The 24095-nt window shown below is 55.0% G+C and overlaps 1 protein-coding gene across 5 annotated transcripts in view; it reads left to right on the top strand.

Annotated features, from left to right (window-relative positions):
* Positions 1–24095, top strand: part of PFKFB3 (6-phosphofructo-2-kinase/fructose-2,6-biphosphatase 3) — an 85367-nt gene that overhangs the window by 52251 nt on the left and 9021 nt on the right. For 2 of the 5 annotated variants that reach the window (XM_027121567.1, XM_027121570.1), the window contains exons 1-13: positions 7464–7652; positions 14569–14694; positions 15682–15778; positions 16378–16444; positions 16908–16982; positions 17367–17423; positions 19602–19726; positions 20207–20414; positions 20840–20986; positions 21110–21214; positions 22559–22688; positions 23315–23377; positions 23492–23556. In XM_027121567.1, coding sequence (XP_026977368.1) covers positions 7577–7652; positions 14569–14694; positions 15682–15778; positions 16378–16444; positions 16908–16982; positions 17367–17423; positions 19602–19726; positions 20207–20414; positions 20840–20986; positions 21110–21214; positions 22559–22688; positions 23315–23377; positions 23492–23556 — 1341 coding nt within the window. In that variant the 5' untranslated portion in view covers positions 7464–7576. Of the gene's footprint in view, positions 1–7266; positions 7653–14568; positions 14695–15681; positions 15779–16377; positions 16445–16907; positions 16983–17366; positions 17424–19601; positions 19727–20206; positions 20415–20839; positions 20987–21109; positions 21215–22558; positions 22689–23314; positions 23378–23491; positions 23557–24095 lie in introns of those variants that run through there. The other 3 variants (XM_027121571.1, XM_027121569.1, XM_027121568.1) reach the window with 3 other exon arrangements.

The following is a 24095-nucleotide window of genomic DNA, read 5'->3' on the forward strand; positions in this document are numbered from 1 at the left end:
GTACTCCAGATACCTGGAAGGGCGACCGAAGATGCAGGATACAAAATGGAACGTGGACAATCTCGCCAGCTTGTTACAGCACGTGTTGAAGGGACAGCATCTGGGCTGTGTGAGGCCAACTAGTATCTAGTGCTGCTGGTAGCTTCTCCTGTTTCTTCGCACAACTGGAAAATCTTAAGCCAAGGTTGCCGCTCCTATGCGCCAGTGCTGCGCTGCAGCTACGGTGATGTCACGCTGTTGACAGCCTGGCCGTAGAGATGTATTATCAGCAATAGAAATTTGAAACTTATCGAAGAATTTGAATAGTGTCCGAGAAATAAGATCTTTCTTTTCTTCTTTCCCTTTGCTAATCAATTAGGACATCTTTTTTTTTTTTTTTTTTTGTGGTACGCGGGCCTCTCACTGTTGTGGCCCCTCCCGTTGCGGAGCACAGGCTCCGGACGCGCAGGCTCAGCGGCCATGGCTCACGGGCGCAGCCGCTCCGCGGCATGTGGGATCTTCCCGGACCGGGGCACCAACCCGTGTCCCCTGCATCGACAGGCGGACTCTCAACCACTGCGCCACCAGGGAAGCCCAATTAGGACATCTTAAAACCTTTGAGAAGTACACAGAAAGCCCAAGGCCTCCTCTACCTCTTTAAAAAAAATTTTTAAAGCTGACTCAGTTTTATTTCATAAAATAGTAATTTCTTTTTAAATTGGCTCAGCCGTGGTGTCGACCATGAGCTTTTTCTGCATCAGTAGGGGAGGCTGTCCCAGTGTGAGGGCTGGGACTCTTTGGGAGGCTGTCTCTCTGTCTTCATATGCTAAGTAGCACTTTACATTGTAGGTTCATTTGAAAGTTTTTAGTTATTAATCTTCATAATCGTTTCTTAAGACGATTCTTATTTCCTCGTTATATCCAAATACTAAGTAATTTAGACATTGTCATAGAAACCACTCGGATCCAAAGTATTATTGTTGACTTTGTTATTGAGAAGAAGACTGAATGTTCTAGTTGGAAAGTAATTTAATTGCGTGACACTTGAAAGAGTACCAGCCTAGCCGGAGGTCTTGTTTTTTATTCCTTTGCTTATTAGCTGTGTGATCACAGGGAAGTAATGTAATATTTCTGAGTCTCAGTTTCATTAACTCCAAGGGAAAAAGGTAGGGGCGCACGCGCGTGTGTGTGTCTGTGTGTGTTTGTGTGTTAGGGACACTGTGAAATTCAAAAATGAATTCATAATTCTGACAAGGACCACATCTCACTTGACTCTGGAGACCCCTGGACAGTTGCTTTCGGTGAATACTTGTTTAATGTGGGAAGAAATGAGAGATACTGATTTTAGTTCCATGTTTGCTCTTGGGCTTAGCAGAGAAACGCTGAAGGACAATGAAATGGATATGAAATTCCCCGCGGATCTGCCCCAATTACATGCAAACTTTCCTTATTCTCTCAACCTGGACTTTACCCCGAGCCTGCATTGGGCATAATCTTACCCAACACCTCTCTCTTAGTTCCCTACTTGTATTCCAATTCGTGTACATTTCCCCCTCTGGTCTTCAATTGCAAGCTCTTGGGCGTGGGAGATCTCTCTTTGTCATACTCGGAGTGAGATGGAGCCCGGAACACTTTGATGACAGCTGTTCGATCACCTGCTCTTCCTGGCTGGACCCGAGATTGTTGTGGTTCCGGTGCAGCCTGTTCTGTGTCGTGTCTGACACGCAGGTACTGCTTGTGAGCATCTATTAAATGTGCCAGAAGATGGACAGTGGGCTGCTCATCTCTGTGGCTCCCCTTCCCTCCGGGAAAGACAGGCTCAGCATAGCCGTCTGGAGTCCTCAGCTGAAGTCTGCACGTGTCTTCTCTTTATTTTGTGTTGTGCCTGCAAGTTGGTGACAACAAAGACTACAAACCCACCGATATTCTCCCGACGATCTGTGCAAAGCCCAGAAATCGAGTCGTCCCCCCACCCCAAGTAAAACACAGGTTAAACTTGATTCCATGTTTCCACAGGTGCAGGATTTGTGCAAATCCTGTTTGTATATTTGTGTCATTTGCAAGAAGCAAAGGTGTTAGGAACACGTGCAAATCACTACAGAGTTCTTGGCTACCTTTCCGTCAGTTCCCTTCTCCCTCAATGCCTGGATCTATACCATCTATGCTTTTCTTCTTTTTTTTCTCTGGAATTTGAGCAAACTGAGCTATCACTGATTTAATATTTGGGGAGTTTTAAAAAAACTTTTTGAAATTTTGAAATACAAGAAGTTACAAAATAGTACATAGAGTCCCATGAACCCTTCACCCAGCTTCCTTTAATGGTGACATCTTATATGACTGTAGTAAAATAGCAAAACCAGGAAATTGACGTTGGTACAAGACTGTTAACTAGGCTGCAGAATATCTGAGTTTTTAAAAGCACACAGATTCTGAAGTCATAAAGTAATACTTTTAAACACAAATAACATATGTCTTCCTATAGGGTGAGGAGGTTGACAGGGAGTGTAAAATGCTCTCAAAGCAGGAGCCTGGTGTGACACTAGGTGTGAAACACCCAGGGGCAGTTTTAATAGCGTGGTCGGTCCCAAGGTCAGGGGCGTACACTCAGAAGAGGAAAGGCCTGCAGGAAGTGGAGGACCGCGGACTGGGCAGAAGGAAAGGAAACTTGCTGGTTCAGTAGGACTTCAGTTGTGACGATTCACCCAGAGCCAGGTCGTGGCCACGTTTAACTGTCCTGATACTCTCGTAACGAGATGGGTAAGTCCCCTCATTTGGAGAAAAGTGGACATGACATTTGTAGAAGAGGAATGATTTTTTTAAAATAGACTTTATTTTTTAGGACAGTTTTAGGTTCACAGCAAAATTGAGAGGAAAATATAGAGATTTCCCATGTACCCCCTGCCCCTACTCATGCACAGCCTCCCCGGTTATCAATGTCACTCACCAGATGGTACATTTTTACTAAGGGTGAACCTACACGGACACATCATTGTCACCCAAAGTGCATAGTTTACCGTGGGTTCACTCTTGGTGTTGTATATTTAATGGGTTTGGACAAATGTATAAAGACATGTATCCATCATTGTAAGATCATACAGAGCAGATTCACTGCCCTAAAAATCCTCCTATCCATCCCTCTTTCCCCCTAACCCCTGGCAACCATTCATCTTTTTACTGTAGTTGTACCTTTTCAGAATGTCATAGAGTTGGAATCATACAGTGTGTACCCGTTTCAGATTGGCTTCTTCCACTTAGGAATAGGTACTGACCGCTCTTCCATGTCTTTACCGTGGCTGGCAGCTCATTTCTTTCGGGCGCTGAATAATATCCCATTGTCTGGAGGTACCACAGGTTATTTATCGTTTCACCTACTGATAGACATCTTGGCTGCTTCCACGTTTCGGTGATTATGAATAAAGCTGCTATAAACCTCTGTGTGCAAGTTTTGAACTGGGTTTTCAACCTGCCGTTGTGGCATCGTGTGGACGTCCGTGCCTGTGTTCCCATTCACATGAGTTACATTTTATTTAGAAAAAAAAAAAAAATGTCGCCCTCTCCCCTGTCTTTGGATGGGCGATGAGGTAAGGGCTTATTTCAGTCTTTTATTTGGCGTCTCTCTTCACTCTCTCAGACACAGGCTTGTTCCCAGGAGCAAATGATGACACTCTGTGTCTAATTAGCAACTTCTGATTGCTCACGCCTGCCATGGCTTGTTCTGCCTCCTCTCACTGGACGGAAGGAGGTGGGTTCCAGCATGGTTTCAGTGTTTCAGTCTGGCTCACTGGCTTCTGATCGTGGAAATGGGGTTGCTTTTGGCTGAGTTTACAGCAGCATGGGGGAGCAGGGGTGAGGGTTAGATGCCTTTGGCCGGCAGAGGGAACTGAGAAGAGAGAGGTCGTGGAGAAAACCCACCCCCATCATCCTTTCTGAGACTGGAGCTAGCTAAGGAATTCGCTATAAATAAGCACCGCAAGAGGCACTACTGTGCAAGAAGGGCTTTCTTTGCTCTCTCCTGCCGGACCGCTCAGCTGTTCTGGGTGAGATGGTCTGAGCCACAGTGTGCTCTGCCCCTCATCAGGACTCCACTCAGCACCCCCGGGTCAGGCTGTAGTCATCACAAGTCCCTTGGGGGCCATCTGCCCACTGTGTCAAGTAGAGGGTCCTAACTGGCTGTGTTCCTTGACCTTTGGCCTAGTTCTAACGCCTCTAATCGCTAAACTTCCCTTTACTCATTGAAAAGGATGACTGGATTATCTGGAAAATTCCTTCTAGCCTTAAGAATGCCTAGGACCACGGGTCATAGACTCCCCCACCACCTGCCCCAGTACTTGGAGCTGTCCTATCTGCAAAAGCATCATCGTATTCGAGGAATTTTTACATTCTCTGCTGCCTTTTCTGAAGGACGGCGTTCTGATCGTCTGCTTGGGGGTGGGGGGGTTGGTCAAAGCCCTGGATAGTTAGATACAGATGCGGTCTTTGGCAGAACTAGAGAAAGAGGTGGGCGTCTGAAACAGTAAACACTGAACCAGTACGTTCTTGGAGTTCAGATGCCGTTGGGTTGTTTGTAAACGGCATTGCAGTCAATCAGTGTCAGCTTCCAGAAGGATGCTACGCTAATGTATAGCACTTGAGGATTGCAAGGGCCACACCAGTTCTAGCTGCCCCCCCTTTATTTTAAAGTGTACATTTGTCCGAGTCCCCCACTCATTCCCAGTTTGTTTGCACTTAGATATCAGAAGTGGGAGGGGGATTGCTTGAAACTTCCGTTTGCTGGCCCCCATTAGGTGTAGGAGGTGATGAGGGAGAAAATCTCTGCTCTGTAGCCAGAACGCCTGAGGCGTTACCGACACCCGGGCCGGGAAGGCACCAGGTCTGGGTGTGGAGTGTGAATACTTAGCTAGAAGCTCCGAGGAATGTCAACCGCCTCGTGCCCTCAGAGCTGGACCCTGGTCGGACACATCATCCGGATGATGAGATTAAAGATGTGTCTTCACTGGTGGGGCCGCTCTCCCGCTGAGCTGAGACCCACAGTTGTTTTCAAGCTTGGACCCCCATCCCCTGCCTTGCCCTTCAGCGTGTGCAAAGAAATCGGTGGGCAAGTAAAGGCACGCGGGTACACCAGGTACACTGGGTCCTCCGGGAGAGACAAGTGTGCAAGCCTGTAGGGCTGCAGCCGTCCCCACCCCGGCCCCAGCGATCTGGAGGCGGCGACTTTCCGGCGCGGGCGCCAGCGCTCCCTCGCTGCTATTTTCCTCTTTGGATCAGACCATTCTTATTTCAGGAGTGGAGTGGGACTCTCTCTGGGGCGCTATAGGGTGTCATCTCTGGCATTTGCTCCCGGTACAGAAAAACAAGTCCAAATGCAGTGCACTCGGGTTTCTGAACAGCTGCCCAAACGCCGAAACCAGACTGTCAGCAAAGCTGTGGGAGGGAGGAGAGCAGGGACTCAGGAGAGGGAGGTGGGGGTGGGAGTGGGGGGGTACCCAGGGTGGGGGCGGGGCGGGGGGAGGAGGAGGTCAAGGGCACCCTTTCGGTAGGCGACGCTCGTCCCTGGGCTGGGATGCGGGGAAAGTGGGGGATTCCCGGGCTAGTAGGGTGCCTAGAGTGGGCGTCGGGGCGCGGGGCGTGGGAAGGGGTCGAGGGTACCGCCGGGTGGGCAACACTGGGCGCTCCGCGACCCTGGGCGGGCTGGGAGGGGGATGCCTGGACGGGGGGTGTGCCTGGGGTGGAGGTCCGGCTGGGGGGTATTTTGGGGCACCCGCCCGATGGGCGACGCTGGGCGCTCCCCGCCTCTGGGCAGGCTGGGGTGAGGGGAAGGGGGAGGCCCGGGGGGGCGGGGCAGGCGGGAGCAGCTTGACGGCCGCCAGGGAGCGGGCGCCGTCCCAGCCGAGCCATGCGGTACGTGAGCGACGTGTGGCAGCCTCTGCGCAGACTGTTCCGTGGCGGTGTGGGTTTCAGCGAGCGCCGCCTCCTTCCAATCACGGCGCAGCCCAGCGTGAGGGATACACCTCTGCAGGGCAGGGCTGCGCTGCGCACCGAGGCATCGCGTTCCAAAGTCACATACATGCCATGCCCTGTGCGGGCGGCAGCCCCCGCTCAAAGCAGCCCAGATCTTCACGGGGCGGCCACCGACCTGACTACACGACTGCCACATGTCGCCTGCTGATGCAAAGCTGCGGGGACCGGGGATGCAGAAGGGACACATACACCAAAAACTGGCGAGGAAGAGATGCAGTAGGGCTGCGCCGGTTAAATGGCACGAATTTTAGGGGTTTGCACAATCATGGTGACGCCTCCCAATAGTTATTCCGGGGCTTGCAGCCAAGTAATGAATTGCAGGTCGGAATAGGATCTATTTTTTTTACTCGGAGAGATGAAGGTATATCGAAAATATTGTAAACGGTGACCGTGAAAACCAAGATGCCACGTTCCATTTTGGTCCAGCCTCCGGGTCTCTCCCACCCCCTCCTCGTGCCCGACATTCCGGGACCCGGGGTTCCAGGTCTTGGGGGCTGGGTGTCGGGGGAGCAATGTTCAGCACTAGTTGGGGTTTCTAAGGAATTCAGGAAATTGGGCGTGGTGAGGACGAAAGACCAGGGAAGCCCTCTCCCCGTGGGTGGTGGGTGACTCACAGGTATTATTAGGGAGCAGCTCTGGCAAGGAGTGACCCACAGGCGCTCTCAGCATCCTCCCTCTGGCTTCCCTCTAGGGTAGCAGAGACAACACCCCCCACCCCCGTCCCCGTCCCCTCTAACCTCTCTGCAACCTTTAACCCGAAACCCGCGTCTTCACCTTGACTGTGCCTGACCCGGAGCGCGTGCTAAAAATGCAGAGTATGGGGGTCCCATTCCCAGAGAGAGACCGAGTCCGCAGTATGCATTAAGCATGCCAGGTGATTCGGCAGAGGGGCTTCGTGGACCACAGTGGACGGTGCTGTTTCTTTCCTCCCAGCGCAGTTGAGTTGATTATTCTGGGAGGCTGTGCAGGTCGCTTTTAGGGGATGATAGGAGGAGGCTCACGGAGTAGCACTTTCAGCCAGGGCTGGTTTAGGGCGTTATCCGGGGGACCTCAGTAGCCGGGCACGCCGGTGTCGCCGGCCTGCAGGGGGCGCCAGCAGGCTGTCTCCTGGCTGGGCCACCCTCCTTCCACGTGAAAGGGGGATGGAACACGAGGAATGCGTCCCCGCCCCGGGGCTGACGTGTGCGTCTCTGCCGGCCCGGATTCTTAAAAGCCCGGGAGGAGCGCTGTGCATCCCAGCAGAGCCAGAGAGGAAGCGAGTTGATGTGGACCGCGGCGCACTCGAGCCAGCGCACAGGGACCGCGGCTGTCACGGCGCTCCGAGCATCCCGGGGCTTCCCGAGCGGACGAGTCCATCCCTGCGGGAGCTAAGGGTGCAGCCCCAGCCCTCCCGCTCCTCTCTGGGAGCCTCACGCCTCGGGCGAGCGTCCGTGATTTAGCACAAAGCACGTTTCCAAAAAGCCGCGCTCTCACGCACGCACCCCCTCCCCCCTTTGTTTCGGGGGTCGCCAGACCGCTCTCCTCCCCAAGTCTGAATTCTTCAGAAGGGGCGGAGGGCCGCCGAGTCTCGGCTGAGAAGATGCCCCTGGAGCTGACTCAGAGCCGGGTGCAGAAGATCTGGATCCCGGTCGACCACCGCCCCTCGTTGCCCAGATGTGAGTGCAGACGTGCGCGGGGCCGGGCTGCCGGGGAGGGCGCGCCGTGTGGACACCGAGGCCATTGTGTGGCGGGCGCCGGCCGGGCGCTTTTGTGCCGGCTCCCCTCCTCCGGCGCGCTCGGGCGGGCCGGGCGCCGCCCTCCACGCCGTCCCCGAGGCCCGGCCCAGGCGCCCCCAGCTCCTCCCCGCCGGCCTCGGCGCGAGGCGGGGACGGCGCGGGCGCTGCGCCTACCCTGGCCGGCGTCGGGGGCGCTGTGGCCCGGCCCGCGGTCTCCGCGGAGCTCCACTCCGCTCGCGCCGGGAGCGCAGAGGGACCCGGAAACAGCGAGCGCACGGGACGGGAAGCGCGGAGCGCGGCAGAAGGTCTCCGCTTCGGGGAGGCGTGGGAAGGGACGTCTGCGTGTCCCCCGGCCCGGGCCCCGCTCCTGGGCGCCCGCCGCGCCTCCGCGGGTCTCAGCCCGCTTTCTCTGTCCGTCGCTACCTCCCCTCCTCTCTCTCCCCCTCCTTCCCTCCTTCCTTTTTACCTCTTTCCATCTCGCCTTTTCCTCCTATATATTTATCTCTCAACCTCTGTATTTCCACTCCCTCTCACTCCATCTTTCTATATGTTTCTCTCTATATATCTCCTGTTTTTCTCTCCTTCTTTCTATGAATTTCTAATCTCCTCTCTAGTTCTGGTTTTTACCTGTCTTCTCTCTCTTTACTGCTGTCTACCTCCCTCCTCTCTTCCTTTCCGCGCTCCCACCTCTAGCTCCTGTGCTGGAGCCTACAAGAGAGTTGTCTGGAACCAAGTCTTTGTGCAGGTTTGGGCGGGGGGTGTCTGCGGATGGGTGACTGCACAGTTGGCAACGTTTCCCACGTGCGCGCGCGTGTACACACACTCACTGAGCTCGGAATTTGCTGGCAGTTCACCTCCTCGCCCTGTCCGTCGTGGCCCATAAATGCTTTGGGAAGGTTTACCTTGGGCTCCGTCCCCAGCCAGGGAGAGAGCACCTCTTAAAAGGGTGGTGCGGGTGGTTTGAAGGCGACACTCCTCCTCCAGGGAACCCGCCCAGGAGCCTGTCAGGTGGCCAGGCTGAGATAGCCGTGTTTTGCTCCAGGTCAGGTCAGGTTGCCTGAGGTAAACGTGGGCTTCCAAGTGCAAACCCTCCAGGTGGTTTTTAGGCATCCACAGAGCCTGGGCACTAGGTGGCCTGCTGACCTTCTCTGCTGCCACGTTTCTCAGGGGATGGTCACCAAGGCCACGATGACAGCTCCTCTCCCCAGGCTTTGCCCAGGTGTGAATCACCCCCCCCCCCGCCCCCCACCAACCCCGGACCTGCCCCAGGAGGTTGGGAGAGCTGGCCCTGGGGTGCTCCTAGGTCATCCTGTTGATGGGGACCTGGCCAGGTGCTCCCCACACTGGGGGCGGGGGGGGTGCTCCTGCACCAGCTTGACCCCTCTGGTCCAGCGGGCTACAGAAGCCTGAAGGACAGCTGGGCTTCTTTACAAGGTAGCCGAGGGCTGGGGGCCTTGCAGGTGTCTTGTTCCACCAGCCTTTCAGGTATGCTCTTACATAGCTCACTGAACAGGCTGACCACGGTCTGGTTGTATTTCTGTAAAACCTATTGGTAGTGAGGAATGCCCCGCCTGAAATCCTGAGGGAGATGGCGAGATGCAGAAACAGCCCCAGCCTTTTTGACTTTTGAATAAAAGATATTGATGGAGTGCTCGGTGAACTGTAATGGGTCATACAAATATGGGTTGGTTCTCTAAACGCCTGTATGTATGCGCATACAAATGCGCACGCACATTTAGTCATTCCCCGGGGTTCACGGTGGGGTGAGAGCTGGGAGGTCCAGCCGGGACCGGGGTGCTGAGATTGGCTGGCGTCCGCTCAGACGCGTGATTGTGAGAGACACAAGTATGCAGCCATGCTTTTCCTCCAGGCTTCACAGACCCATCCATTAGAATCTATCAGTCTGCACGTCTCACACGCAGATGAGAGATTTGCCTGAAAATCCCTGTCGGAACAATTCACGGCTTGAGGTGGGGGGTGGGGGGACTTGCTAAAGCTGATGGATTAAGTCTCCTGTCCCCGCCCACTCCTGGAATCCCTGCCTGTGGCTGTGGGGTTATGTTTTTTTCTTATGAAAATATCTGTACCCTGAATATTTACTGCTTACGTGTCATTATTTTAAGTAGCAGTGTCTGTCACCGTTTATACAGTCACATTTGTCTCTCATCCAATAGCGAAGAGAGGGTATCCCTTCTTGGCGTCTTTCCAGATTCCCTGCCCCTCCCCCCTTCTTTCGTGGCATTCGGAACCCTGGGTGGATTTTCTCCCTTCTGAACCTGTTCCCGTCTTTCTAAGTGCTGTCCTAGTTGGGGGTGTACGGCAGCCTCCTCTGAGATGTGAAAACTACAAGAGGGCAGCGGAGACACTACTGCTGATGTATAAAGAGCAGTCAAACAAGCACAGTACAAAGCCCCAGATCGATTCGTTTGGTGGTATTTCCACCTCTGAAACACATCGGTGAGGGGCCCCGTTGCCACACCTTCATGGTGGTAAGGGCTTCTTACAAAACCTGCAGCTTCCTTCAAGCGCAGACCATAACTCAGGGAGACTTACTGACTTGGTGAATCGGCTAAGTGTACAAAGAAGTAAACCCTCGGCTGGCGAGAGCTGGCGATGCTTTCTGTTTGTCATCGCAGAAAGCTGAGAGTCCTGTGTACAGGTCTGGACTTATCGTTTCCCCACTCGGAATCCAGTTTCCTCATCTCTGTAAAGTAGGTTGTGTACTGTCTGCTGAGAGAAGGTTTCATCTCAGCAGGGGCTTAGCTCCACTGATGGTTTTCCAACCTAAAGAGGGAAGGAAGGGAAGGAAACCTTCCAGAGAAATCCTGACCTTATCCTTGGGTGCCCACTATAATTTATAGAGGTGATTCTTGGGCCTGACTTCACATTAAAATCATTTAGGGGAGACTTTGGGAAAAAAATCCATGCTGGTACCCCACACCACGTGAGAATTGCTGCAGGTGGGGCCCGGGCATCCTGGTTTTAAAAAGCTTCTTAGGTTCAGCCACTGGTTGGGAACCACTGATTGAGGAAGGAGGGACTGAAGGATTGCGGGTGCGAAAGACGGAGGTGAGCTCCAGGTCTGTCCCTCACTGCCTGTGCAGGGGGACCTCCTTCACTCGTGGGTCCTAGTTCCCTCGTGTCTGGGATGATGAAGCCTTAATGGCTGACGGAGGCCAACGTAGCAAGTATCTTACACATATTATCTTGTGATTAATCCTCCCGAGAACCTTTCTGAAGCATCCCTGCATTTCACAGAAAGGGAAAACCGAGACCCTGAGAGATCAAGTAACTTGTCCACGGCCCGAGGAAGTACCAGAGCCCGGCCTTGAACTCTGCTTGGCTCTAGACCCTCTCAGCCACCATGCTCTTGTGTTGTCAACTGATTCACTAAAATGCCCATCCCTCTCTGTCTGCCGGAGAGCGTGTCGGGTCGGGAGGGCCGTTTGCTGCACAAAGGTTAGGCGCGAGTTAAAATGTGCGTGCAAAGCAATGAATGAGTTTGGCGTCCACCACACAGTCCAGAAGAGCTTTGAAAAGAGATTTTGCTGAGCTGGGGTCTCTCTACCCCACAGAGCCTCAGCCCACCTGCCTGGGGCAAGCTCACTTAGATGTTTTGTTTTGTTTTTTTTAAGATTTTTTTTTTTTGATGTGGACCGTTTTTAAAGTCTTTATTGAATTTGTTGCAACATTGCTTCTGATTTATGTTTTGGTGTTTTGGCCACGAGGCATGTGGGATCTTAGCTTCCTGACCAGGGATCAAACCCACAGGCCCTACATCAGAAGGCGAAGTCTCCACAACTGGACCGCCAGGGAAGTCCCTAGATGTGTATTCTTAACACGGACCAAGCAGACTCTCTGGGCTGGTGTGATCTCAGGAGAGGGTTTGTGTCCAGCGGAGCACAGTCCAGGGCCAATCACATGGACCCATTCCCCAGAGAGCCCTTCTTGGGCAGTGGCATCACCGCAGGGTCACAGCCCTTGCTGGGCAGCGGCAGGGGAGCAGGTTGCCATGGTTACTATAGACACCCGGCCGTGGAACTTCCATGGGGCTATCCTGAGCACTGGCCCTGTCTACAGCTACAGCTTGGCCGTCAGTCTTCCATTAGTTCCCCTGAAACTCGGCACTGAAACATGACTTACTGACTTGTAGGGAAAGAGCACAAGTGATGTGGCATCTTTTTGAGGTTAACGTTTAGGAGCGCCTCTGAGTAGAAGAAAGCTTGCAGGAGGTATGGGAGCAGCGGCAAAGTGTCTTCCATTGGTTTCTTTTATTTTCTGAGCCTGCGTTGTGGTGTCCATGCCGCGGGCCGGGACAGCTGTCCTGCCTGCTTGAGGCAGTGGGTTACATAGATCAGAGAGGTTAGCAGCTCAGTCAGGGAGCAGGGCTGGAATTGGAACCTGCGAATGCAGCCTCTGTCCAGGGGCTTCAGACGATTGCTTCTTTACCCCACTAACCTCTGTGTATCCCCTTACACACAAGTACTTTTTGGAAAATCTTGTGAAAATCCCTGTGCTGTTGGGGAGGAAGACGGAAAGGCAGAGCTCCAGGGAGGAAGGTATGAGAGGTGGGAGGGTTAAAAAGGTCTGCAGAGAAGAAGAAACTGAGAGTCAGAGGGGAACTGAAGCAGAGGCAGGTGATTATAGGACCGTGAAAGCACTTTGAGATGTGTTGTGAGTTTAAAAAAAAGAGGGGGCAGGGATGAAGAAGAGTAAAACCCGAAGGTTTAGCCACAAGGTTTTGTGGTTTCCCTTCTGTCTTGGGGACCCCTGGGCGGAGGGGCAGCTGTAGGCACCTTTGGCCATCCCTCTGGCAGCTCTCTGAATCTCACGCAAGAAGCCAAAGGAAGAGAGGAATCATTTCTGCTTCGCCAGACAAAGGAGGGATGGTTTGTTTGGGTTTGAGATCCAGCTTGAATTTTTGGCTTCAGATATCTACTCTGCCGTGTCTTTATGGGGTTTTTTTTTTTCCTCCCCAAGTGTCTACTGCCAGAGCTTTGTGCATACGATTAGTGGATATAGAAGTAATCCCCGATTTGATAAATCAGTCAGCCTCTGTCTCTGTTTCCTTGGCATGCGTCCAACAAAAGTATTCCATGCATGTGCACAGCTGAGAGTGTGTGTGTGTGTGCGCGCGTGCACGTGCGCACGTCTGTCTCTGTGTGCGATGCTCTTGAGAGCAGTGGCATGTGGGGACATCAGATAAGACCAGGGGAAAACCGGTGGCTTGGGGGAAGGGTGAGCAGAATGAGTATCGTTTCCAGGCACAGGCGAGGACACTTTCACTTTCTCATGTGTCACCTGCAGTTGCCGGAGTGACACATGGCCGACCGGCGCGTCTTTGCCCCACTCGTGTGCTCACGCAGGGCAGGGAAATGGCCTCTGTCTTCTAGGAACCTGTTTGTTCCCGGCCGATGGCTGCTGGGGAATCCCAGCCAGGGGATTCTGTGGCTCCCTCGTGTCTCCTGGCCTCCCGATGGCCTTTTTCCTTCTCCTCCTCGCTCTGTGTGGAGAAGGTCACCAATGGTCTAGAAACATGAAAGGAGACACAGCCCCTGCGTGCGGTGCTGGCTGCCTCTGTGGCCCCAGCCTGCAGGTCCAGGAGCAGACCCTGCAACAGCACGGCCGGTGTTTGGACACGTGACCTCAGTTTGGCCCCCAGGCCCAGCATCATGGGGCTGTGTCGGGGTGTCCAGCTTAAGAGGAGGCATCTCCTCAAGCCTGTGCTGTCAGTGGCCTGGCGGCCCTCCCTGCCTCCCATCTGCGGGTCAGGGAGCGGGCAGGCGGCTGGTCTCTGGCTCCCATGGGCAGCCCCAGGCTTGAGAACACTCTCGTCACCAGGATGCCGGAGCATCTCAGGGGCAAGACGCCAGCCGAGGAAACAGTGCACCTGAAATGTCCAGAACAGGGTTCTTTGGGCTGCTTTCTTCAAACCCAGTGAAAACCTTTCTCCCTGCTGTTTTGTTGAGATTCTGAGGAACGTGGGACAGTGGTTCAGCAGCAAAGTCAGGAGGGGATTTTGCAAATCCCCTTTGACTTTCAGCAAAGTCAGGCAAGACCCTCTGGGTTTCCAGGGCCCCTGCTGGGGCCCATGTGACCTGGTGGAAGCGGGGAGCAGAAAGGGGCAGGAGAGTCTCAGGGACAGATAAATTTGTGGGAGTCAGCCTCCGGGTCCCTGACCTACTTGCATTTGATAAACTCTTACTTGTGAAAATTGCCTTTTAAAAATTACTTATTTTAGGAAGGCCGTGCAGACTTCGTGCATGGCGGTGCGGACATTGACAATAGGCTTCTGTCTGTAATTTGGCCGCCGCTGGGGCCCCACCCCCCAGGGCTCCTACTGGCCGCCTCGATTTACATGTTATGTTGCATCAGAAACAACCTCTCCTACTGATAACCTCATCATCACTGGTGAGCCTTACACCCCCAGGGGTGCTTTCTGCTCTGGGGTTAGTAATTTGTTCCTGGTTGGGTTTTGGGCCCTCAGGTGTCAGGCTGGGAATTTGGGGTCCCTGCCGTATGGACCTCAAAGCAAGAGGGAGCTGTGTGACCAAGGGCTCTGGCCACCAGGGGCCCAGTCCCGCTGGATTGTAAAATGTAGGGGCTTTGAGGTGGGAATGAAAGCTGTGTTTCCGTGGAATTCTTTCTTTTCTTTTCTTTTCTTTTTTTTTGCCGCACCGTGAGGCTTGCAGGATCTTAGCTCCCTGACCAGGGATCGAACCCATGCCCCCTGCATTGGGAGCACGGAGTCTTAACTGCTGGACTGCCAGGGAAGTCCCTCGTGGAATTCTTTAAAGCCTGTCGTGGGCCCCGCTGGCTGCTTTATTCATGGCCCTTTCTGTGTTGCTCTCCCCAGCCTGTGGCCCGAAGCTCACCAACTCCCCGACGGTGATCGTCATGGTGGGCCTCCCAGCCCGGGGGAAGACGTACATCTCCAAGAAGCTGACCCGCTACCTCAACTGGATTGGCGTCCCCACGAAAGGTGAGCCTGTGCCCCCAGGCCGGGGCTGTCAGGCTGAGGGCACCCTCCTGCTTGCCATGACCCCCCCCCCCCAAAAAAAAGAATGGCCTTTCCCTCTCCAGCTGCTGGGACTCTCTTTGCAGGGCCATCTGACAGGGTGCTGTCCCTGTAGTCGAGGGACACACTTTCCTTTCCGCTGTGCCACCCTCCACCCTGTATGCACACCCCGCTGTGTATGGGAGGGGGAGGGTCTCTTTTCACCGGCTGCTGTCTGGTTCCCACTGCCCTGCATCCTGCCCAGCTCAGCCCTCACCTCCTCCAAGAAGCCTTCTCTGACCACCGCAGTCTGTGTGGATCTTTTCCTTTAAGTTCCCCAAGCCCTTAGTTGTGACACTCCTCCACTGACTGTCATAAAGTGCTGTGTACTATTGATCATATTTTTGCGAATCTTTGCCGGTCTTCCCACCTACACGGGGGGTGTTGAGCACGGGGACTGATTTTTCACGTTTGCTGCTGACCCCGCCCCCTGTGCCCAGCGCAGTGCTTCCTACACTAAGCACTGGCTCAGCGCCCACTGCCCACCCTGGGCGCGGGCTGCTGATCTGCAGAGTGGCTGCTGTGGCCCCGGCCATGCGTATGAGCCCTCACTCTCTCCACCCCCAGTGCGTTGGCGAACATCATGGCCCCGATTTTCACTAGGCCTGTGGCTGCCACCTGCTCTCAGGCTCAGGCTCCAGCCCCGGCCTGGAGAGGCCGGCCTGCAGGCTGGGCCATGGGAGGCAACCCTGGAGAAACACGGTCCTGGGTTTGGGGGAGCTGGGCAGCCTTGCAGGCCAAGCGATACTGGCGCAGGACGCAGAGCCCACTGTCTGGTTTCCGGGTCTTATCGGGATCTTATTCAAGTCATGTGCCGGCTTGCTTTTCTTTTCTGGAAAGAGCGATCCTGACCGTGGGAGGCCCTTCTGGTGGTCAGCGTGGTCAGCTAAGGGACCTTTCTTTTCCATCCAGTGTTCAACGTGGGCGAGTACCGCCGGGAGGCCGTGAAGCAGTACAGCTCCTACAACTTCTTCCGCCCCGACAATGAGGAGGCCATGAAAGTCCGCAAGTGAGGCCCGGGCTGCGGTGGGCGGAGGGGGACGGGCGCTCTGTAGCACCAGGTTGGGTGAGAGAGAGGCAGCTGGTCCCCCTCCTTGTGTATCAGCAGGAGCCTCTCGGCCTCTGAGCCCCACTGATCCCGCTGTCCGACAACAACATCTCATTAGGAATGAACTAAATCATTTTCCTGGAAAATCATCTGTTTACGTGGGAAAAGGATTTTGTTTTCAGCTCCAAGTGACCAGGGAACTGAAGTGTGACAGCTGCACTTTAGAATCACTTGGGAGCTGGGCGCAGCCCTGCCCAGATGGGTACAGTGGGCATTTGTGGGCAGGACCCGGGCATCCGTGTTTTGAAAGCTCCCAGGGGAATTTCAGTGTGCAGCCGGCACGAGGCCGAGTCCCAAGTGCCGCAGCCGTGTGTGCGGGGCTCCCACCGGGGGCCTTGGGCCTCCCATCGGGGGCCTCGGGCCTGACGGTCCTGCCTGCCTGAGCAGTTTAGCCGTAGAATCACAGGTCACCCTGCTCGTTGGGGTGAATTGGGGGTGCCTGCGCATCCTCCTGCGATGGCCCGGCTCTGATGCGCCCATGCTCTTTCTGTGTGTTGCAGGCAGTGTGCGCTGGCTGCCTTGAGAGATGTCAAAAGTTACCTGACGAAGGAAGGGGGCCAAATTGCAGTAAGCCTGGAGTATAAGCCCTGTCTCCGATCCCAGCGGGATGGTGCCCTGGGAGGGAGGGAATGTAGTCAGAGCTGCGTGGGGACACCTCCAGTGGGGACAGGTGTCTGGCCTGAGCTGTGAGGGAAGCAGGGGGCAAGGGCACCACAGGGACTCGGGGGGAAGGTGATTGTCCGGCGGACTCGGGGGCACAGGCAGCTGGACCTGGGGCGGCTGCAGCCGAGGGAGCCAGCGTCCCTTCCTTGTGCTCCCTTCCCTGTGTATGGCTGTTGTTCCTTTGCTTTAAGTTCTCTTCCCATCCCTCCCCTTCCATCCTTGAGTGCAGGAGGAGGCAGTGAGGGGCCTGGGAGGGTGAGGTCTCTCCTGGAGCCCCAGGAAGTACCAGGCCTGACCTCTGGTGGTTTGGTAAACACTGTTCAACTCAAACTGGGCTCTGTTCACTGCCCTTCTTTCTCCCTGCCAGGTTTTCGACGCCACCAATACTACTAGAGAGAGGAGACACATGATCCTTCATTTTGCCAAAGAAAATGATTTCAAGGTGAGCCTGATTTCTCGTCTTGCCTCGGAGCGCGCGGGAGCAAGGGAAGCCCCACAGGGATTGGCTGGTTCCTGTGTCTGGAGCACCTGTGCTCCGTGCTCGGGCCTTCCCCTCCCGCTGCCTGGGTTTTGCTGCCTACAGATTGGGCCTGACTGGTGGGGGTTCTTGGGGGTTACAGCGACTAGGGAGGGGGAGCATCCCTCTATTGGGGGTGGGTGCAGAGGACTCAGGACTGAGAGGCTGGTTCCTTTTTCTGTATTTGGGGATTTATGAGTGGGGTCCTTTCTGCTCCAGTGTGGTAGTGACATCACAGTGATACCAAAGTTGGCCCTTTGTGTTACCACATTTGTTGTTTCTTAGCGTTTCTGTCTTGCTTCGTCCCAGGTGTTTTTCATTGAGTCTGTGTGTGATGATCCTACAGTTGTGGCCTCCAACATCATGGTAAGACCCTTTGTAGTGTGCTAATCTGAGAAAAGTGAGGGACTGGGTCGGCCCAGAGAAGCCACCCTGAGAAAGAGCTGGCTCTCCCAGCTGGTTGTTGATTTTGTCTGAGGAGGGATCGGGGGGTCAGAAGTACAGAGCGGTATTTAACTTAAAAGCACATTCTGTGACTTGGACTGGCTTCATCAAGGTCCTTTCAGATGGTTGGCAGAAAGCTGTCTTTGTGGGACATAAGAGAGAAATTGGGGAACCTCGAACAGTTTCTGTTGGTGGCAGGAGCCTGGCAGTTGGGGGGTGATGGGACTGCTTAGGGCAAAGAGCACCTCACCCCTCCGGATGGGAAAGGAGGTAGCAGGCTGGTCTCTTTTGCTCTAAAGGCCCCTGGTAGGTAAGAACGGTTGTGTATTGACAAAAGCACGTAGGACTCAGCGGACAGAAGGCAGAATTCCCAAATTTGGGAAGAATGTGGGTGGTTAAACCATCTTCCTGCTCCTCTCCCTGTACCAAGGGGAAGTTGCCTGGGTAAATTGAGGGTAATTGGCAGTTTAATTTGATTAATTCTTAAATTTTATTTGATAGCAATAGCTCATAAACGGAAACGGTTACTATGAAGACTTCACCGCAGTTCCCTTTCTTATATCGTAGATAATTTCTTCTCCAGCTTAAATACATCAGAGTAAGACGTTACCTGTAAAGAAAAGCTGGTCTGACACTTCTGCAGGGAGCGCTGGAGTTTGGCCGCATACAAGTGCGCATCCTTTAAAGGGATGCTGGGAGTTAGTTAGCTTTTGGTGTTGGGCCTTTTCTCCAAGGCAGTGGGAATATTTACACGCATTTCTCAGAAATGAGTTCATATTTCAGGAAGAGCTATTGAAATGGTAGAAAATCAGTCCAGATTGGTTTCAGTGGCCCCAAAGGAAGAGGCTCAGAGTAGGAGGAAACGGAAGTTTCCATGCTCTAAACAAAGGGTTTTGCTGTATTTCTTTGGTTTGGTTCCACCATTTCCACTTGGTAGGGAAGCAGAGTGCAGCTGCAGAATCGTTTTTCCCCAGTGAGCCGTCTACACTCGCTTTGGCCAGAAACTCTGTCTCATCCTCTGTGAATCCGTGGATCTGTTTGCCCTGACCCTGTCCGTGTTCAGAGATCTCTTTCTCTGATGAAGCCTCAAAGCAACTTTGCAGTTTTTAGGCCTTTCTGTTGTGCTTTTTATGCAAAGGCTGTGCTAGAGAAAGGGGTTTGTGAACTGAGATTTTTTTTTTAAATCGTGTTAAAATATACATAATATAAAAGGTACCATTTGGGCCGTTTTTAAGTGCTCAGCTCCGTGACCCTCAGCACATTCACATTGCTGGGAAGCCATCCCCAGCATCCACCTCCAGAACTTTTTCATCTTCCCGGAACGTAACCATGCACCCATGAAACTGCCCGCTGAACTCGGATTTTGCAGCGTGCCTGCCTCTCTTTTATGGTTGTGGTCGTTGTTGAGGACGAAAAGAGCACATGCATTAACACATCCTGGCAGTTTCCCTGAAATCTGCCAGGTTGCTCAGGCCTATTGGTCAGTTATAGGGGATGGCAGGCCCGAGGGGCATTTCTCCTCCGTCTCTGTCCCATGAGAGCAAGCCTTGGGCAGGAGGACAGGACACGCAGTCCAGGCGGAGAAGCATCCATTGGGGACCGGCGACAAGTGCGTGCTGCCCCCACCTCTGGGCAGTGGAGGAGGAATCCTGCCTGGCACGTGGGACCAGGGCACCACCAGCACCTCCCGGTGCACTTTTGCTTACGGACAACCTCCGCTTGGTGGGGTGAACGCTGTAGGTGCTTATGGGAACTCAGCTGAATTGAAGGCTGGGTTGTCTGGTAGTGACCTGGCTCCTGGATTGATCCCGAATCAGGGCCCATTCAGAGGGGCTCATTAGAATCTGCGTGGATTTCCCGTGTTCGCCCTTCCAGGCTGAGAGGCTCTGTCTGCCCTGGGTGCTCTCCCCGTGGAAGCATGGGGTTATGACTCAGCGTCCAGCCATATCTCTTTTTTTTTTCTCTTAAAACGCTGGGTAGGGTCATCATCGTTCTGAGCCCGTCTGTGCTTTTCCCCGTTTGCGAGCCCCAAATCCTGCTTCATTCTAAGCAGAAAGCCTTCCAGCATGATTTATCAGCTGCCTCTTTGTGGTGTTACAGGAAGTGAAAATCTCCAGCCCGGATTACAAAGACTGCAACTCAGCAGAAGCTATGGACGATTTCATGAAGAGAATTAATTGCTATGAAGCCAGCTACCAGCCCCTCGACCCCGATAAATGTGACAGGTAATTCCTAAGAGGAGACCGTCTGAGCCACCTGCTTCAGGGCTTTGAATATTATTCTTGATGTTCCCACGAAGCATTTGCTCCTGGATACTTTTATAAACTGATTTTTAAGTATCTTAAAGAAAACTCTTGATGACATATTCGGTGTTGTAGACACTGTGTACAAGTGTGGAAAGGGAATATTTGAGCCCCGTCTTGCTCCTGTCCTTTGATGTTTCCCTTGCTTTCTTTTCCATCCTCTTGCTTTTCTTTCCCCGTGCTCTGGGAGGCCAGCCAGCCTCTCCCGCGCTCACTCCTCTGCGGGAATTACAGACTCAGACCCCCTGACTCTCAGAGAAGAGAGGTTCCGTCTGTGTCCCCAGGAGCTGACACTGCGGATCGGTTGGGGCTGAGTCTCGGCAGTGGGGCTGGGGCGGCGTCGGGGCCTTGCCCCGGCTGTGCTGTCCAGTGTTCTGACGCGCTGGTCGCCCTCCTGTGCAGGGACCTGTCCCTGATCAAGGTGATCGACGTGGGCCGGCGGTTCCTGGTGAACAGGGTCCAGGACCACATCCAGAGCCGCATCGTGTACTACCTGATGAACATCCACGTGCAGCCCCGCACCATCTACCTGTGCCGGCACGGGGAGAGCGAGCACAACCTCCAGGGCAAGATCGGAGGGGACTCGGGCCTGTCCAGCAGGGGCAGGAAGGTAGAAAGAGTGCGGGGATGGGGCAGGAAGCCGAGGGGTGGGGCTGTGCGTCCCTGTGTGCGTCTCCGTGTGTGTGTGTCCCTGTGTTTCTGTGCCCTTGTGTGTACCTGTGCATGTATGTCTGTGTGTGTTCCTCTGGGTATGTATATGCACGTGTGTCTGTGTGTGTACGTATATGTGTCTGGGGAGGGTGGAGGGTCTCTTGAGCCTGTGGGGAGGGGTGTGTGTGTGTGTGTGTCCGAGGGGAGGGGGTACATGTGCAGTGGCTGCTCCCAGGCCCCCCCTCACCAGCAGCGAGGACAGTGTGGCCAACCCCGATGTGCACGGGGACCGGCCCTGCACTGTTTCTCTGGGAGGGAGGGGCAGAGCTGGTGGTCCGGCGTGAGGCCCTCATCCCGTCCGCCGTCCCCCCCCTCCACCCCCAGTTCGCCAATGCCCTGAGCAAGTTTGTGGAGGAGCAGAACCTGAAGGACCTCAAGGTGTGGACCAGCCAGCTGAAGAGCACCATCCAGACGGCGGAGGCCCTGCAGCTCCCCTACGAGCAGTGGAAGGCGCTCAACGAGATTGACGCCGTGAGTCCGGGGCCGGGAGCCACCAGGAGTCCTGAGTGCTTCCCACCTGCAGAGGCTGCGCTGGCCAGGTCGGGGCGGCCGTGGCGGGTGTTCCCTCGAGTGACCTCTGGGTGTTCCCCCCAGGGCGTCTGTGAGGAGATGACCTACGAGGAGATCAAAGACACCTACCCCGAGGAGTACGCACTGCGCGAGCAGGACAAGTACTACTACCGCTACCCCACCGGGGAGGTGCGTGCCGCCTGCTCCCTCTGCGTCTCTGGCTCGGGCCTGTGTGCGCTGGGCGAGTGATGGGCAGGTGGCTGGGGTGCTGTGGGCAGGGAGCTGAGCTGGTCCTTCTGAGGCTACTGTATCTGGCGAGGCTGGGGAGGCGGGCTGCTAGGGACCTGGAGGGACCCGTTACTGGTGACTCCGGGGAAGAAGGGCCCCTGCATCCACCCCGCTACCCTGTACCGATGCTCGCCCTGGCCCGTCTGCCTTTGAATCGAGTCTTCCCGAGTTGGACCTTGTAAACAGCTCCCAGAGAAGCACAGTTGTGTTTCCCACAAGCAGCAGGGACAGATGTCTTTCTCTAATGACGTACATGACAACTCAGGAAAGAAAAACAGTCTTGGATGGTGATTCACTGGACACAAGGGCCCCCTTGACTGTGGGCGACATGGCAGACACGTCAGCAAGTCACTTGTACTGACTGCATCGATGCTGGTGGAGGGACCCTGAGGCTGTGTGGCCCCCTCGGGCTGAGCGAGCAGCTGCCTGCAGCACTGAGTGGAGAGTCCGGCCGTAGGCGGTGCTCTGGGGTCTCCGCAGGCTCAGCCTGGTGACACCCAGTGGGGGTGCTTTCCGTCTGCGGTGCTTCCTTCCGCTCAGCGTGTCAGTTCCCTGGAGCCCAGGACGCTGTCCCTGGTCCCTCCCAGGCCCTTGTTCCCTGGGACCTGCTTAGTGAGAGAGGGGACTAGGGGTGGAGGGAACCTCGGTGGTCTTAAAGGTACAGGCCTACCCCTTCTTTTTCAATTTTCTTTTATTGAGATAAAATTCACATCATATAAAAGTCACCATTTTAGCCAAAGTGTACAGGTCAGTGGTTTTTCTTATATTTCACAATATTGTGCAGCTATCACCACTAATTCTAGAACATTCCATCGCTCCATAAATAAACCACAGCCTTTTAGCAGTCAGTCCCAGTTCCTCCCCCCCAGCCCCCGACAACTGTGAGTCTGCGTTCTGTCTCTGGAGTTCCCTGTTCCGGACGTTTCACGTCAGTGGAATCGTACACCCTGTGGTCTTTCACTCTGTATAACGTGTTAAGGGCTGTTATGCGCTGTAGTGTGTGTCAGGGCCCCATTCCCTCACTTTCCCGGTGGAGGGTGAGGGTCAGGAAGGAGCAGTGAGAGGGAGAGGGCAGTTGGGGTGGGTCCCCCAGTGCCCGGGAGGAATGCAGCACGCAGATGGTGGCGGAGGGGGGGAGGTTGACGGAGGATCCATCGTGTGGTCTCTGGTTTATAAGTGGGAGAGGTGTGGCCACGGATGCCAGGCTTCTGCTCCAACTCGGTGCCCCGTCCCTCTGCCTTGCAGTCCTACCAGGACCTGGTCCAGCGCCTGGAGCCTGTGATCATGGAGCTGGAGCGGCAGGAGAACGTGCTGGTCATCTGCCACCAGGCCGTCCTGCGCTGCCTCCTGGCCTACTTCCTGGACAAGAGCGCAGGTGCCTGGTCCTCCGATGCATCCTCTCCCGGGGGGTCAGGGGGTTGGGGAGCCAGTCACAGCCCCCGCAAAGGAGAGAGGGAGAGGAAACTGGCCTTAGAGCTGGGGTAGCCTGCTGCCAGGGGTGAGGAAAGGCTGCGTCCCCTCCCCCTCCCCCCACCTAGCGCTTCCTTGCAGCCCCTGGAAGACACTCAAGCAGTTTGATGCTGGGTGGGCTTAATGGCTTCGAGAACCAGCCTCCCGGAAGCCCTGTGTCTCCACGTCTCAGGGGCTGTGGGTCGGGTGGGGAAGAGGCAGCCCACCTCTAAGGAGTTAACAGCCCAGAGAACTCTGACGTTACTCTTAACACTTAAATGTGGATCCTGACACCTAAATCGTTTGGGAAATTGACTCTTTTACTCCGGCTCGTTGTGCGAGCGTTTGGGTTTGCTTCGGTTCTGTTCTTTGTCGGGCCGCCTGCCTCGAGCACAGCAGGCCCGCGGCCGGGTTGCGGGAGTGGGGGGGGGGGACACCCTGCCCAGTGAGGCCTCTGCAGGTGGTCCCCACGTGGCAGAAGCTCTCACTGAGGCCTGGGAATGTCCCCCCTCAAGTCTCCAGTCTCACCGTGGGCCCTTCTCTCCTTCTCAGAGGAGATGCCCTACCTGAAATGCCCCCTTCATGCTGTCTTGAAGCTGACGCCTGTCGCTTACGGTGAGTGTGGTGACACAGCCCCTCTGAGACCCGTCTCCCTGGTGGGGTGGCGGTGAGGCTGTGAGCGCGGGGCCCCTCTCACCGGTCGCCAACCTCTTCCCTGCCCTCGCCCAGGCTGCCGAGTAGAATCCATCTACCTGAATGTGGAGTCCGTGAGCACGCATCGGGAGAGGTCAGAGGTGAGTGCAAGCTCGCTGCCCCCACCCCACCCCCGCACACTCCTGCCCTGTCCTCCTTCTGGGAAGGATGCTGGCAGGCGGCAGCACCGGTGGGCGCCAGCACTGGGGACGCCCCCCCACACCCCCGGCGGCTTGCTTGTAAAGGCTGGCTGTGTCCGTGGGTGGATTCTGTCTCGCTTGGAACAGCGGCCTCCGTGGTGGCCCTCCCTTCCCTCAGCGCCCGCGTGCCCCTCCCTGCCCGTCGGGTGGCTTCTCGGCGTCGTCTTCTGTTCTTTCTTGCCGCGCTTCTTCCCCCCCTACCTGACCCGAGAAGTGAGTGTTGAGGAGGAAGACGTTCTTGCTCTTTTAAATGTAACCGTAGCCCAGTTACTGTCCCCTTTTCCTCCGGGGCAGCTAAACGATGGCAGGTTCCAGAGTCACGGAACCCACAGATCCACTCAGTCATCTGCATGCACTCAGGTCCCGGATTCCCACGAAGACGATGAGAGTGAAGAAGGGGTGGGACTGGGAAACACAGCTGTGATTCGGGAGTTAGCCAT

Source organism: Aethalodelphis obliquidens, unplaced genomic scaffold, assembly GCF_003676395.1.
Source record: "Aethalodelphis obliquidens isolate GAN/ISIS:26980383/991018 unplaced genomic scaffold, ASM367639v1 scaffold23, whole genome shotgun sequence".
Classification (NCBI taxonomy): domain Eukaryota; kingdom Metazoa; phylum Chordata; class Mammalia; order Artiodactyla; family Delphinidae; genus Aethalodelphis; species Aethalodelphis obliquidens.